The sequence below is a fragment of the Scomber scombrus genome, chromosome 20 (genome assembly GCF_963691925.1).
Source record: "Scomber scombrus chromosome 20, fScoSco1.1, whole genome shotgun sequence".
In the NCBI taxonomy this organism is placed as follows: domain Eukaryota; kingdom Metazoa; phylum Chordata; class Actinopteri; order Scombriformes; family Scombridae; genus Scomber; species Scomber scombrus.
Window position 1 is genome coordinate 1015051 of NC_084989.1, and position 16481 is coordinate 1031531.

Below are 16481 nucleotides of genomic sequence, written 5' to 3' on the forward strand. Positions count from 1 at the left end.
TGTTACCTGAGTTCAGACTGTCAGGCACATCTTCCTCTAATCCTCCTTATGTCAGCAGCACACTGGAACCAATTCATTAGTTAACATCAGTTATCTCTTACACTGCTAAACTGAAACAAAAGGTTATTTCTGTTTGCACTTGTTACAGTGAGTGTGTTTCCTTTTTAAGCTATGGAGGAATATTGTCCCTGCTTTTCTGATAGGAGCCTTTTTACTATATTACATATCGGGCTATAGCCACCAGCAGAGCATTTATTCAATATTTGCCTCTTTTTGGCAATTCTTCAGGTATAGAGCCAAAGTATATTATGTTCATTTCCACATGTATATTATGGTTAAAAAATAACTTGTCGAGTATTATTTAGCTATCCCTTTCCAATAGTCTTTAATCACAGGACAGTCCCAGAAAACATGATAGTGATTTGCATTTCAATTCTTCATATGATCTGTTTAAATGACATCCAGCGGCCCAATATACAGTTGGTGAAAAACACATAACACCCAAGTCCACTTGCATGCATTTTCACAGGTTAATATCCATACTTTATCTCAGGTGAAACTTCTTTTACCCTGTTTGTTATAAGAATTGTCTTGTTAAGGCAATATTTCTACTTTACCAGTAAAGAAACAGAAGCCTGAAAGGCCTTTTTCAGGGCAAAAAACACATCTCTCTTCTTCTCTTCCTCACCTGGCTTTGTGAGTTCTGCCCTCCACAGACACTGCTATAAAACATGTCTAAGTCATTGGATAGTGACTCATTTAGTGTGTCTGAACTCCTGAACATTGGAGTTAAAAATATGAGGTGCTGACTTTCAGCTGCAGGTATGTTTCATTCACATCTTGTGTGGACATCATAGCCTGTTTCACACAATGGGTACCCAATAGTTTGTATGGTAATCTCTCCTTCTCTCTGTTAGTATGTAAAGGACCTGGTAGTGCTGAGAGTGTAAAGAGGGTGAGTGTCGGTCTCAGTCTGTATTATTTTAGGGTTGTTTTTTTCGTTTTTTCTCTCTTTTTCGGTTCATTTTTATCTGTGGGACATGTTATAAATGTCTTGATCTCTTTATGTTATAGATGTTTTCTTCACCTTCACTCATCTGGATTGGTGAAAGAAGAAACACTGCAGAACGCAAATCATCCTCTGGATTTCCACTGTATTGGTATAACCTTCTTCTTTCATTATAATTTCACATCACACTGTTGCATTCTTCAACACAAATGAACAAAGATGATCATTTATTTTTCTCTGATCAACATTTTCTGCTCACATTTTTACGGTTGGAATTCTTCAAATGATACACTTAATGTATTAAAAATCATTAGAATTGTTGTTTTGGGTTAAATAGATGCTTCCTAAAAGATCTTGATCTTTTACATCAAGGAGCAGACGTCACAACATGTATGCCTATAAACACATTTCCCCCAGTATATTCTACATTAACAGGAGTACAACAAGTCTCAGTTCTTCACAGATGGATAAATGGAATTGAATTCAAACAACCTGCCAATACAAATGGTGATTTAATTATATATATATATGGCTCTCTTGCAAATTGAACTGCCAAATACACAATATACAGTGTTTTTTATGTGAGGGGTGTTCAACGTGTAGTTCAGAGGTTTAAACTATTACTTTTGTGCTTTAGAATTAGAAGATGAAAGTATTTGTAAGAATTTGTATGTGAAGTAATTAGCCTATCCTAAGTTAATAAATTAATAATTGTAACTTATTTTAATATTCTGATTATATCCTTGCTACCATCAGTTTAGTGTGTTAACATTTTGTATTTAAATTCCATCCATCATATGAATATCGCTGCTCTTTAGTCTCAAAAAAGAATGCAAGATATTTTCAAAGGGAATCTGATGTGTACGATTTTTTCCACAGTACGTGAACGCAGCATGTGTTGACAGGAGGCAGAGCAGGATGGAGAGCTAGTCTGCAGCTCTGCGTTCACAGCAGCATCCCTGACAAGCTGGATGACAGGTGGGTAATAGATGTAGGCTTTGATGGTGCATGTTTGTCTGTCAGACGTGTGTGTTTGTCTTCATCTTACCGTGCAGTGTGTGTGTGTGTGTGTGTGTGTGTGTGTGTGTGTGTGTGTGTGTGTGTGTGTGTGTGTGTGTGTGTGTGTGTGTGTGTGTGTGTGTGTGTGTGTGTGTGTTGTTCAGCCGCGGCCGTGCTGCAGCGCTACAGGTGCACACTGCGCTCACACGTCCTTCACCAGATCTCTGTCTCTGCAGACAGAAGGTCACCAGAGACGCTTCTCTCCCGGAGGACGGTATCCTCTCATCGGCTGAGAGCAGCCGGTACCGTACCATGGAGAGCTAGGATAGGCTGGACAACGCAACGACCCCCGCCTTCCTGACCCTTCCGCACACTCACTCACACACGCACGAATCCAAGCAGTAACTGAACATGAAACGGAATGGCAGGAGAGCCTGTGGTGATGTGCTCCAGTGTTGTATACTGTAGAGCAACTCTGGGCCTATAGCAGCACAGCATCTCTCAATACACACTGACAAGTTGAAATACAGCATCAGTCTGTCTTTTTCTGCAAAGCTTCTGTTCTCTCTGTACTCTCTGACAACTGCAGCTCATTTCATTTTACAATATCCGGTGTTGGACCCACATTCACACCAAAATACAGATTGTCATTTATTGTAATCAAACACAGCTGACATTATATTGGATGGTGTTTCAGCAGCACTTTATTACTGTAGTATAAGCTCTAACTAATGACTTCATTAACTAATGTCTGCTTCATAGATTAGTTATAAGCTATGAATAAGAACTGGTTTGAGGTTGTGAAAAATGTTAGCGTTATTAATAACGTTATGCTATTATTAGTTATTAATAAAGTGTGACGAGATTATTTTGTGATATGGCTTCAGACAAATGGAGTAATTCTTCTTACAGTAATGCACGTGAGTAAATGTTAATAAGATGTTTGGTGACAAAGTGCTGCCATAGAAACGACTCTTACCACTGTAAACATCAACTTAAATAGATTAGTGGAATGGAAGCAGCAGAGGTGGAGATATCCTGAATTTTTGTCAAGATAATATGAGTCAAGCTCCAATAGCATTGTATCTTACATGTCCTATAATGCAGCCAGTATAGCATCATTGAACCTGCTGTGTGGTAAATACCAACAACCCGAGTCTCAGTTTCTGTGTCTTCAAGCCCAGGCTGAGATAACACTGATGAGTCTTTTCCAGCCATAGAAGACATCATTGAAATGCTTCCACAGGCTGAGTAGTTGTAGACTCCTCATGTGCAGTAAACTGATCGTCATGTGTAAAATCAGTGGAAAAGCAGACTGTCTGTTTCTATGGAATGCAGTGTGGTTCTTTGTGGCAGTTATCCTGACATCCTTAACATGTTGTTAAAGTGTGAATTTAATCTCTGAGTGCAGGTGGAAGGCATTCAATCTGAGCATGTTCAAAGCTCATTGCTGAAAAGTTTAATCTGTCTCAGCATACAGTTAATGTTCTGATAATGCGTTATTATTCTAATCAAGTCAATGTGTCTTTTTAAATGAATTAATGAATTCTTCTCCCCTTAGACCCACTGAAATCCTACTAAACAGAAAACCACAGAAGAAGAAGGAGGAGGGATGGACTCCATCTCTATGATGGGCAGCAACAGGAACCCTGTGTTCCTCACAGCGTCCTCCTCCCACTTCCTCCACCACAGCCAGGCCTGTTTCCTGACCAACAGCATGAAAAACGGTGGTGTTGGAGATGCAGGGACCACCTGCCTGCCCGCTCAGCCCACAGTGGCTATCCTGGGTTCAGGTGACTTCTCCAAGTGCCTGAGTATCCGCCTGCTGCGCCGGGGCTTCCATGTGGTGGTGGGCAGTCGCCATCCTAAACTGGCAGCCCAGTCCTTCCCCCACGTGGTGGATGTGACACACCATGAGGATGCTGTGGGGAAGGCCAGTATTGTGTTCTTAGCCATCCGCCGAGAGCACTACTCTTTACTGTGGGACCTCAAGCATTTACTGGAAGGTAGTTAACAACACACACACTGATATTTATTTGACACTCTCTCATCACTTGTACACACTATTTTAATGACAATAAATAATTCCACCACACTGACATTTCTTCAAGTTGACTTTATAGTGTACAAAATGAAGGAAACCAATGTCTGACTGACTAAAGGAATGGTTGGTATGGTTTGGTATGACAGGTGTATATGTCTTTTGTGTAAATGGGGTGAAAATATGCAAGAACACAGATGACATGTTCCTTTAAGAGGCAGAGACAGTGCAGGTTAGTAGTGTGGGTTCCCTGATAACAGAAGCACTGAGCAACTGCATCATTTCCTGTAGAGATGAGGAGACATGTCTGCCTCACTTTTAAAATGATGAAGTGATGTTTTATTGTCCACACTTTTCAGTCTTTACTTAACTTCCTCACTCATTGCAAACACTGTCATCTTGCTTTCTAGTTGCCAAAATCCAGATGGGAGAGGAGCTGATAACATGTTGTTATCATTGCTCTCTGTTATAAGCTTTACTAGTAGCAGCAAGTGTGTCTTCAGACTACGTAAAAAAAAATTTCTTTTAAAGTTATATAGGCAGCATTTTATGTATGTGATCTTTTTTATTAAAAACTCAGTGTTTGTGTATTGGTCAAATATTGGACCCTGATAGTCTTCAGAACTAGTTGTGATGTCACAAATCATGCTCATAGGTGCACCCCTTAAAATCAGATGTTTAATGAACAGAGAAACTTTAACTTTGAGCAGATGAATGTAAAAACAGACTCTGTACATAAATCCTTCTGCACTGTGAAGCTCAAACATTCAACCGTAAGGTATTGATCAGTATATTTAAAATGTTTTTACTACAGAGGTAATGTGAGTTTGGCTTGTGTTTCTGCAGGGAAGATCCTGGTAGATGTGAGTAACAACAGAAGGGTGAACCAGTATCCAGAGTCTAATGCTGAGTATCTGGCTTCACTGCTGCCAGACTCCATCGTGGTGAAAGGATTCAACGTCATCTCAGCCTGGGCCATGCAGCAGTCCTGCCCCAAAGATGCCAGTACACAGGTGCAAACAACAACCATTCTAACTCTATTTCAGTCTATTTCACAGGTTTGTCTGAAGGTTTGCAGTCAAATATGATCACTTACATTAAATCACTCAGCTTATCTAAAGTAGACTTCATCACTTTTACATTGACAGTGTGTGTGCGTGTGTGTGTGCGTGCATGTGTGCCTGCCTGCGCGTGCGCTCGTGTGTGTGTGTGTGTGTGTGTCAGTGCACTCTGACGCATTCACTCTTATAATTTTAGCAGGGATTATGAAAAGACCCGTGAGCCTTCACTGCCAGAGCAAATGAATTCCCACACAATAATAAAACGTCACAGAATGACTGATGAGGATTTTTCTCTCCTGGCTGTAGATTCTGCTTCATTTTAAACCTGAAATAATCACCCAGCCAGTCAGCTCTCCTCGGCTCTCCCTGCTTTGGATTATAAAACTATGACTTCAGTCCTGCCATTAAGAAGCTTCTTAAACATTAAAAGCATACAGTGCAGTGATGGTGGGTACAGATCTATTACAGCAGGATGATTATTCAGGACTCAGCTAGTACTAGTATATTTGAACAATGTTTAAACGTTCTCCCTTCCTCAGAGAACACTTTTTTCAATATTTACAGGTCAAAACTTTTGTTAAAAATAATTTAAAAGAATGTTGAAACCTGAAGTCTCTTTATGCTTTAATGAAACAACACCTGGATTCTAAATATCTTGTTCATTATAATTTATGTTACTGTTTTCTACTACTACTGTACTATTGTGACTATTGTATCATCAAACCATATCAATTCTGCCTGGGAGGAAGATCTTGAAAATATATTTACATAAATGCAACATGGTAGTACTATGGTCCATGTATGATCAACTAAAATAGATGAAAAATTGACAAATAGTTGAAAAATAATGTATACATCTATAGCTTTATACAAAAGCTATAGATGGGAATAGCCTAAACAAGATATGTTACAAAATATACTCATGATAAATAAATCCATCGCACATAAGAAAATACCATTTCATAGATGAAGAAGATACAGTAGGAGCATAGTCTCTTTTTCTCATCTTAGTTAAGTTAGCAGTCACAGGTAATTGGAATGTGGTATGTTTATATTTGGAGATTAACTTCATTAAATAAAACGGCTGCTGCTAATAAACTGATTCTTATGTAGAGGTGAGTTGTGTGAACATAACTGCAGGAGGAGCTGTTGTGTCATTGAACCAACTGGATTGAGCTGTGTGTGTAAAGTGAGGTGATATGGAATTTACTCAACACAGCTGCCCGGACACTTGATCCCAGTGCTGTTTAATAGTGATGTAACCTGGGAAGAGCATAGCACAATGTACCTCAATATACCTGGTTATAACTCATAATAGTGGGGAAGCCATTATTTAAGGGAGTGGATCTAGTCTCATGACAGGAGCACCATTGTTGTGCTTGAGAATCAGAGTCTCACTAAGAGAACACTAAAACTGTAGGGATTTAGTAATCACTAGAAATAATGAACTCACTACTGAGCACCAAAATGTAAGAACTAGCTCCACTAAGGAGGGACTACTATAATGTAGGTGATAGTTGCTATAAGGCAACCATACATGTAAGAGTAGAAAGGAATGTGTTTGTTTATTATTAATGACTAATAATTATCCTAAATAATGATGAATTTTTAACAACAATTAAAGAATAATCAATTCTAATGATTAATTCGGGACACCACCGGGAAAACCAGAACAATAACCAAACTGTCTTATAAGCCTCAATTAGTCCTAAAAGTAGAAAAGGTGAAGGTGTGAAACTCACTGTCTATGTGGATCAGCCACTTGTCACAATAACATATACACAATGATCACAAACATGCTTTTCTTTAAAGCTATAACAATTTATTAACAAATTATTAATCAACACGTTAATCAATGAAAAGTTATACATTGTCCTACCACTTAAGAGTTGTTAAAAAAAAACATGAATTAAATTTGAACACACAGAACTTAGGTGAAGAAATGAGTTCATTTATTAAATGAAATTACAATGATTGTTTCTTGACTGAATTTAAAATATAATATCCTAATCATTTCTTTTTGTCAGATGTTCCTTTTGTTCACTGAACTTTGTTGACTGTCATATTTGATCTTCAGTGTCTGTTTCAAACAATGTGTTTGACTGTAAAAGGAACATGGTCAGACCTGTATCAGATTTTTATGAATAATACTGTTTACATCCATTGATGCAACCCAGTGTCCAACAGGTGTAAGCAGTATTTTTTTAAAATAAAAATCTGATTATATACAGGAAAATAAAAGTGAAATTAAATGTGGAATAAATCTAATGCAACAAAATGGTTTTAAACAAAATGTACATCACCCCAACTTATTTAGAAAAAATGTTGTTTTTAGGAAATGTCCTGCTAAGTATTGACTCACATTTAAATGAAGGAAGACTCCAAACAAAATATATATATTTGATGTTTTAAAATTAAGTAATTGTTCTTATAAATGCACTTAAATACACTGTAGGTGGATAAAATATTGTGGTTACACTATTTGACATTTTCAGGAGCATTCAGTCTTACTTTTTGGTCATTTCAAATGATATAAAACCAACAAAGACACAAACTATACATTTTAATAAACCTGATGCTGCTTTTAAAACTACTTTTTAAGACATTTTTAAATCTCTCATCTTGCCAACCATTATTTGTCACTGACCCATATACAGTAGCAGTTTTCCAGGGACTGTATCTGTTTGGCTGTTGTTAGCCAGTCGAGGTGGACGTCTGGTGCTGTATTTTTAATCCCAGTTATTATAAGACAGATCTGGCTCTGTCATGTGTCCTCCTTTCTCTGTTCCATCCCTGTTGTTTTGTCTTCATTGCGTCTCTAACCAGCCCTCCTCTGTAATGCTGGTTCTGTGTAGGTGTTCATCTGCAGTGACTCTGTTGAGGCTCGTCAGCAGATTATAGAATTAGCCCGTCAACTCAACTTCCAGCCGGTGGATATGGGCACCCTGTCTTCTTCACGGGACATTGAAAACATTCCTATACAGTTATTTCCTGGCTGGAAAGGCCCCGTCCTCGCTGCTGTGGCCCTCTCCATCTTCTTTTTCACGTACTCATTTGTACGGGATATCATCCATCCCTATGTCAAAAACAAACAGAGCGACTTCTATAAGATCCCCATAGAGCTGGTGAACCGGACACTGCCCACTGTTGCTATCACCCTGTTAGCTCTGGTGTACCTGGCGGGTCAACTGGCTTCAGCCCACCAGCTTTACTATGGCACCAAGTACAGGCATTTTCCACACTGGCTGGAGGGCTGGCTGCAGAGCCGCAAGCAGCTGGGCCTCCTCAGCTTCTTCCTGGCTGCTGTCCATGTTCTCTACAGCCTCTGTCTGCCAATGAGGAGGTCTGAAAGGTACCTGCTGCTCAACACTGCCTACCAACAGGTCAGTAGGCTGGCCCGAGGGCTCTCTCAGCATGTCCATACACAATATAGTGCCATTTACCACCAAGATTCAAATTCTTCTGTTTTGTAAATACACTTTTGTTGCTTTCTTTATGAACAAGTTGAGAGCTTTGATATAAAAGCATGTCTGTGCGTTCAGTAGGGAGTGTTTAAGATAATTTAGCATGAAGACTGAGAGCAGGGTGAAAACTAGCCTGACTCTGTCCAAAGAAAGAAAGTAAATATGCCTGTTTCCCCAACCTGCTCCTTTAAAGATCCCCTCATCACATGTATCAAGACATATACAAATGCTCTGCTTAGAACAATATGTGTCTGATAGTCTAATAAAGTCATTATTGTAATTTTGTGTTGGGTAGTATTCCAGTATAGAGCACTGCTGCACATTAACATGAGTTAACAGGAAGTTAATGAGGACTCATGTATGCCTCTCTAGCAGGTTAATGATTGATGCCATACATCAAAAAAACAAGTGAAAGATGATGAATGTGATGTATGTGTTGGCAGGTCCATGCTAATGTGGAGAATGTGTGGAACGAGGAAGAGGTGTGGAGGGTGGAGATGTACGTTTCTTTTGGGATCATGAGTCTTGGGCTCCTCTCACTCCTGGCCATCACCTCTATCCCATCTGTCCACAGCACGCTCAACTGGAGAGAGTTCAGCTTCATACAGGTACACACATACACACATAGTATTATTGCTTAAATGGAACAGTTAATATAACTGTTTAGAGTTTTTTAAAACTGTGAGGCCGCTGATTTGGCTGCTTATCAACATGATGATCACAGCAGAGGTTGAGCAGGTTATGTACCACCATGTCTTTCTCTCTTTGCCTCAGTCCACTCTGGGCTACATTGCCCTGCTCATCGCTACCCTCCACGGCCTGCTGTTTGGCTGGAAGCGAGCCTTTGAGGAGGAGGCCTACCGCTTCTACCTGCCCCCAAGCTTCGTCGTAGCCCTAGCCCTGCCAGTGTGTGTTATCCTGGGGAAGGTGCTGATGCTGCTCCCTTGTGTGGCCCAAAAGCTCCACCGGATCCGCCGAGGCATGGACAGTAGTCAGTACCGGTGTCAACGCCTGGAGCCAGTGGGCTCAGCTGCCCATGTTTCACCTGAAAGAATCACCATCATGTGATGACTGCAGCTGTCTGCTCCTTTACTTTGGTATGCACATATCCTGTCACAGTTAGGTGTTTCATTGAAACTGATGGTATTCATGTGATTCTCAGTGAAGCTGTATTTTTATTTTGTTGATGTGAACAGGTTGAAATGTGCATCTTCATCTTATTAGCTGTTGTAAGTACTCAGATGACCTTGTATGATTATTATGTCACAGTTGTGTGCCCATTTAAATTGTACTGAATATACATGTCTGTATCTTAACAATATGATCCCAATACTGTGCCAATATTTTACCAAGACATTACTCTGTGATATCAACTGTTGGTCATTACCTAAAAAAGGAACAGCACCTTTAAAAAAAAAAATAAATGTAACCAACCTGTGAACAGCTGTATAATGTGCAGTCTGAAAAAATAAGCTTGATGATGTCTTAGCGATATCAAGCAGGGTGGAGACATTTAGAACAGAAAGCCTGTGTTTCAAAAATGGGGGCACAAGTTTTAAAGAAGTGTTGTTCACCAGGCAGTGTGGGTCTAATGAAAACACACTGAGTTGCATTATGGGAAGTGTAGGATACAGTGGTTTTGAAACTTGGCCTATACTAGGGACTGAAAGTAAGGATATCTTGGCTTCTGCTTATTCAATTTTTGACCTTTCTTTTAAAAAGACCCTGTCACTTGTGATTCCAACAACATCATACATTAGGTCACTGTAGTAACATTTTAATCATGGGTTTCAATTTGTAGATTGACACATCTACTCAATAAATCATTTTTATAATGTTTTGTTTTTTTTGTTTTTTTGCTGTCTGCCTTTTGGGGCTTTTGACTGTATCTGGTGTGATTCTGAGGACAATGCTATGAGGTTGGAACATTTAGCTTTTTCTTTTTATTATTTATTTATCAAGCTGCTAATGTCCAAGTTAAGCAATGACCTTTCTCTCTCTGTGTCAGTGGTTCCTCTCTTCACAAAAGAACATACAGTTGTCAAATGTGTATAGAATAAATCACTCATCAGATTACGAAATATTGTTATCTCCCTCATCGTTTGAAATGTTCTCTTCATTAAAATGTCCTGCTCCAAACTAGTAACAAATAGTTGTTGTGGTCTATCTGGTTTGTATCCATCTGCCACACTCTTATCAAGGAAACCTGACTTTGATTAAGAAATGAACATATAGTTTTTATTAACTGTTCTTACCAGTAACTCCTCCAATTACTGAGGTTGAACTGTTAAACAGCACCACATCAAAATCACTTTACCATCTTCATAATGCATACAACGCAGCCTAAGTTCTTGTCAGTGCATTAGATGTACAGTACTGTGCAAAAGTCTTAGGCAACACTGGCTTTGTTGTTTTAGCAAAGTTTTAATGATTATCCATATTTATTGTTTGGTCTCTTTATTAAGATACAAATATGTACATATATATATATTTTTAACTCATAATTTGAAATTTGGCTTCTACAGGCAACAGTCAGTATTTAGTGTGACCTCTCTTGGCACTAAGCACAACTTCAACTCTTTTGGGGAGACTGAAGTTGATTGAAGCTGGTTTCCCTTTGAGAGTGGCCTTGCTGATGCAAACTTATGATTTTATGTCTGTCAGATTTTGATCTTTGGCATTTGGAATGGAATGATGTCTTCTACATATTAGCAAGCTTCCAATGAGTTAAACATCATGTGTATGTAATGCTCAAACCTGGTGTAACTGAACTTTTCACAGCAGTCATTTTGAAATGAAAGTAAGACAAATACAGATGTTAGCAATGACATTAATTAGGTTTAAGAGAGCCGGGTTCCTGTTATTGCTCAGGTGTAAGAGGAGGTCACACTAAATACCTGCCACTGTTTCTTTCTGTTTGTAAACCCTGCATACACATTCCCTGTATTTTCTTAAACTGAGAAATCATTACATGTATGTGCTTACATTACTGTGGGTATAAAGTTTCATAGTGGTTTGATTTTGTTCTTTTCAACACAAACACTCAGATGTATCTTTAAGACAAAACCTTTCAAATCAGTCTGTTCTTTACTTGAAGAAGATAAAGCTCAGACTGATTTTCACTGTGATCTTATGTTTCAACTCTTTGCAGGTTGATTCTCAGAAATGTGTACTGAAATGTTTAAAAAGCAACGGCTGCCTGGTTGTTTAAATGTAAAGTATATGTAGAAGTAACAAGTTTAGTCCTCTCTAGTCTGATATGTGTCGTCCTTCACGAGCTGCATCCATGTCTTATGTCATTTGCAAGGTAATATGAGTGAAAGAAGAGGAGAGGGTTAGGTTGGCCGTAAGAGGTGCGGTTGAGGTGTGATCCTGCTCCTGAAACTTCACTGGATACGATTCAATAGCAAGGACCACACTATCAACCAGATGCATTTTAATGAATGTATTAAGAAGATTGAAGGGGGTTGTCCTTCTAGAAGTTACATGAAGGAGTCTGCCACAGTGCCTGGGCGATGACAAACCCCCAAAAGCTCTAGTTTACTTAAGATGAGCTTGGATGGATCTGAGATCTTTGAGATGTGAACAGATGGTAGGTTTGGGAGGACCACTGACCCATGACTTGTATAAAAATGCTCTGGAATGCCACTGCTGGAGGTTGAAGTCCTGAAAGAGTGTCTGGGGTAATGAATGGGAGATAAGCCAGGTAAGGTTACAGTTACATGGCAGAAGTGGTGGGGGAACCACAATCAAGTAGTCATTTATCTGGATTCAGAGATAAAAAGAGGATCTGACAGTGTTGTGCTCTGAGATTTACGGTAAACCAAGTAGCTTGCAGGCAGTTTGAAAAGGATCCAGGGGCCACTGGGCTTTCAAGTAGAAAACAGGTGTGAGGCAGCCTGACTGACTGGTTGTAGTTTGCTTTAAAATACCATGGTGTCATCTGATAAATGAGTCTGAAATGCAAGCGCGCTGGTTCAAAGTGAAAGGTTAAAGCAGTGAATTTGGAACATCTGAGAAAAGTGAAAAATGCAAGCAAGAACATGGCTTCTAGAGTTTGAGTAACATGAGGATGTGCTGTATCTGCTCTTTCTTTACAGCAGGAGGTGGCTTTGTTTCATAGAGATGAACAGGGCCCTGCCTCCAACACTGTATCCACTTCTTTTTATACATTCATGATGTAGATATAAAAAACTTATTCTAAGGGAACAAAAACACAATTCTTATTTTCAGGTGATTACACACTCATAAAAAAAACATACTTATAAATATTATATTCCATTTCTGTCAGGTCTGTTCCACTAGATGTCACTGGTGGTGTTTGTTTTCACACAGGACCTCAGACCATTCCTTACTTGTATACAAATTCATGAATTTACATTTGACAAATAATATAGTAACATAATCTGTCATAAAATCTGATGTTCTGCTCTCATTCTTAAGGCAGCAGTGACCTCTGCTGTCTCTGATGAAACCTTGCAGCACTTGATAATTCATCTTCACTTCTCTCTTCACTTTGTGTACAACTTCTAAGGAATTGCCTTCTAAATGGTCTTTTAAGTCTTCTTCCTGTCAAATATCTCTTTTGCTTTTGGTTCGTACAGTTGGATGTTTGAGCTTCAAAGTGCAGAATGATGTATGTGTATGTTTTCACATCCATCTGTTGAAAGTGGAAGATTGATGAGCATGATTTGTGACATCACAACTTGTAATGGCATTTTAACTTTCCTTTTATCATTAGTACCGTACACAGGTAAGGATGACATCATACAACGACCCAATACAACACATTTTACAGTCTATATTTGCAGTTTGTTGTTTATTGAGGTAACAGCAGGCTTTCCACAAAGCCCTCAAAAAAGACAAGAGTGCCCTTACCCCTTAGATAATGTGTGGCACTTTAAATAAGGGCCCATGGCATACATGAACCCAATAAATAGTTGGTGGATGATTTTGATTAGGGCCCCTAGGACCCCAATACATTGTTATTTAAAAAAAAGCACTAATTAAAACAGAAACAGAAAAATATTATGAAGCCATTAGAAACAAACTGATTGATAAAGTCATAAACATTGGAATGGTAAAACAAAGCACTGGTGAGATGTGGACCTGTGGATATGGACGGGATCTTTAACTTATCAGTAAGAACATTGTTACTGAAGTCTGACTGATGAGCTTTGAATCAAGAATAAAAAGAAAAGGCTCAGTGTGGTTCCTGTGCTTAGATTACAGTGATGTCTACCCACAGTTCTCCCTCAAGCACTCAATTAACCAATAGCAAGCCTTCAGGGATAATGTGTCATGGCAAATCACAGCACTACAAGTTTGTGAGTATTTGTACAGTTCAGGTAGTAACATATAATAATTAAGCTGCTCAAATACATACACCTACCTGCAACCTTTTTATTGAAATGTTTCTTTTTAGGATGACCCGTGTGCTCTATTTTTTGAACAGTCTAACAATTAAAGATATGGTTATTGTGCATGGTAAATGACTAGACAACACCTGCTCCTACAAGCAGCGTATCTTGGATAACTTGTCTGAGTGAAACTTGGAGCAGGTCAGTCATTTCTCCAGAGGCTCTGACTGTTTCACAGCAAAGTAATCCTCAGATAACCAGTAACTCTGAAAATGCATTTTGGAACCAGTCCCACCTGTTGATGTTATTGTGTTCACTGTTGTCACCAACATGTGAGGATGGTTGAGCCTGTGCTGACACTACTGAACCAGCTGGGTTCTTTCTGTTTTAAGTTTGTTCTCTGTGTGGGTTTAACTGTTGATGGAAATGTGTTTGCCTGTGATACACAATATGAGGAGAAAAACACCAGTATAGTATTAAAATAATTTTAATGAAAAAAATCATTCTTACATCCCATTATACAAACTCTTCATAGTAAATAAAATTCAACTTTAACATTTTGATTTCACAGGTTAAGAAATAAATGGCTAAAATCAGTCAACTCAGTCATTTAAAGTGTGCTTTGAGTTGGCTGATGCAACGTGTTAATGGTGCAGGAATACAGAATAACTTTTTTAAAGAGATAAATATGTCATATTGTGCTGAAGAACAAGTGAAACTTGCCTTCAGTCATACAGCATTTTAAAAAGATACCTTCCATCATGATATAGCCAAGTTGCCTCACACTACTGTGTAATGAATTTAGTTGATCATTAGCAGCAACTGTTCAATTAGGCACCCAATTAAATCAAACTCATTTTACATAAGACTATTTTGCACAAAACCCCAACAGCAAAAAACATCAGTCCAGACAGAATGAGCCACAGGAAGCACCCACAAACCTGGATTTTAGTACAAGTGGTGCTTCATGGTGGTTTTAGTGCCAAATAGTAAAGTGCACTTTTTTTTTTTTGTAATAGGATTCAACATAAAGGTTACCATACACGAAGGGGAGTCCACTGTCCTGTAAAGCTGACACTGCAGAGTGAACACCCTCTAAAATGTTCCTAAAACTCACTCATGTAAGTGAGAGCGCAGCTGCTCCAGGTGAGGCAGCAGCTCCTGGGCGCTGGGTCTGCAGCGGGGCTCTCCACTCCAGCACAGGCTCAGCAGGGTGCTGCAGAGCCGGCCCTGCTCAGACTGGAACACTGCTCGGTCCTGAACCGACGGCCGCAGATTGTGCGCCACAACCGCGTAAAGCACGTGCTGCCTGTCGCCGGTGTAGGGCTGCTCTCTGGTGATCAGCTGCCACAGAGTGATCCCGAAGGAGAAGATATCCGCTTTAGCAGACACTCCTTCTCCCTTCAGCATCTCCGGGGCTCTGTGCGTGTACGTGCCGCCTACGTGGCTCAGATAGGGACTGACAGGGGTCACCTCGCACCCACGGTCCAGTTTCAGAGAACAGCCGAAATCAACGATTTTGCAGACGTCATCACTGGAAACCAACACGTTGGCTGGTTTAATGTCAAGATGCACAATACTCTGAGAGTGAAGGAACTGCATTCCGTGAACAATGTCTGAGGAGTACCTGAGCCACCTGTCCGCCTCCAGTGGTTCAGCACATCCGTAAATAGTCTGCTGCAGATCTCTGCTCCCTACAAACTCCATCAGTATGGTTCCTATGCAGCTTTCATCTCCAAAACCCGCAGGTACGCAGGTGGTCGCCGCGATGACGCGCACGATGTTTTTGTGGCGCAGGTGTGCAGCATTGAGCTCGGCCCAGAAGCTCTGCCGTGAAGCCAGCTGGTTCTTTACGCACTTCTTCACTTTCTTCAGCGCGACGGTCTCCCCGAGGTACTTCGCTTTGTAGACCGAGCCGAACCCTCCAGAGCCCGCAGGCTGTATGGAGTGCAGCTCCTTCCAGTAAATCACTGAGGACCAGAGCCGACTGGTCACTTTGCCGTGGAGCCGCTGAGCAGGCACCTGTAGAGTAGAGCCGTGAGGGTGTTTGGTCAGCGGGCTGCTGCAGGTCCCGATGTCCACAGTGGGGTAGAAGTCTTTGGGCAGCAGGCGGGTCAGTGGGATTGGAGAAGGCATGATGCGCACAGTCTGAAGAGTGCTGCAGACTGAACAGTAGCTGTGCAGCCTCAGGGCTTTTTAACACTGCCTCACACAAGCAGCCACACCGCCGCTTAGTGTTGAGGAGTATAAAATGCTCTCTGTTTGAGTTCAACGGGTTCGTTTAGATGGTTCAACTCAGTTTACTCTACCGAAAGTAGGGGAGGACAGGCTAAAATGAGCTACATTTAGTATTCTATGTTAGATGAGTACATGAATGTGCACGTGAGTTAAAAAGTAACCACCGTGTGTGTTTGTGACATGGATGTAATCAGCAGCAGTTGTGTGTAGTGAGCAGTTTCAGAAGTGAACACTGACAAATGAGAGCTGGTAGCTTCAGCATGAGGCTGGGGGAGGGAGCTGCACTGAGTGATATGTTACAGCTCAGAG

The 16481-nt window shown here is 40.2% G+C and overlaps 2 protein-coding genes across 2 annotated transcripts; one reads left to right on the forward strand and one right to left on the reverse strand.

Moving 5' to 3' along the window:
* The first annotated feature begins 3620 nt into the window (after window positions 1–3620).
* steap2 (STEAP family member 2, metalloreductase) lies at window positions 3621–9642 on the forward strand. Its single transcript, XM_062441659.1, has 5 exons — window positions 3621–4014; window positions 4896–5062; window positions 7966–8493; window positions 9018–9182; window positions 9349–9642. The coding sequence occupies exons 1-5, from the start codon at window positions 3621–3623 to the stop codon at window positions 9640–9642; spliced, it is 1548 nt and encodes a 515-aa protein (XP_062297643.1).
* Window positions 9643–15047: 5405 nt separating this feature from the next.
* On the reverse strand, window positions 15048–16070 carry mos (v-mos Moloney murine sarcoma viral oncogene homolog). Its single transcript, XM_062441947.1, has one exon. It carries the CDS (start codon window positions 16068–16070, stop codon window positions 15048–15050), a length of 1023 nt encoding a protein of 340 aa, XP_062297931.1.
* Window positions 16071–16481: the final 411 nt, after the last annotated feature.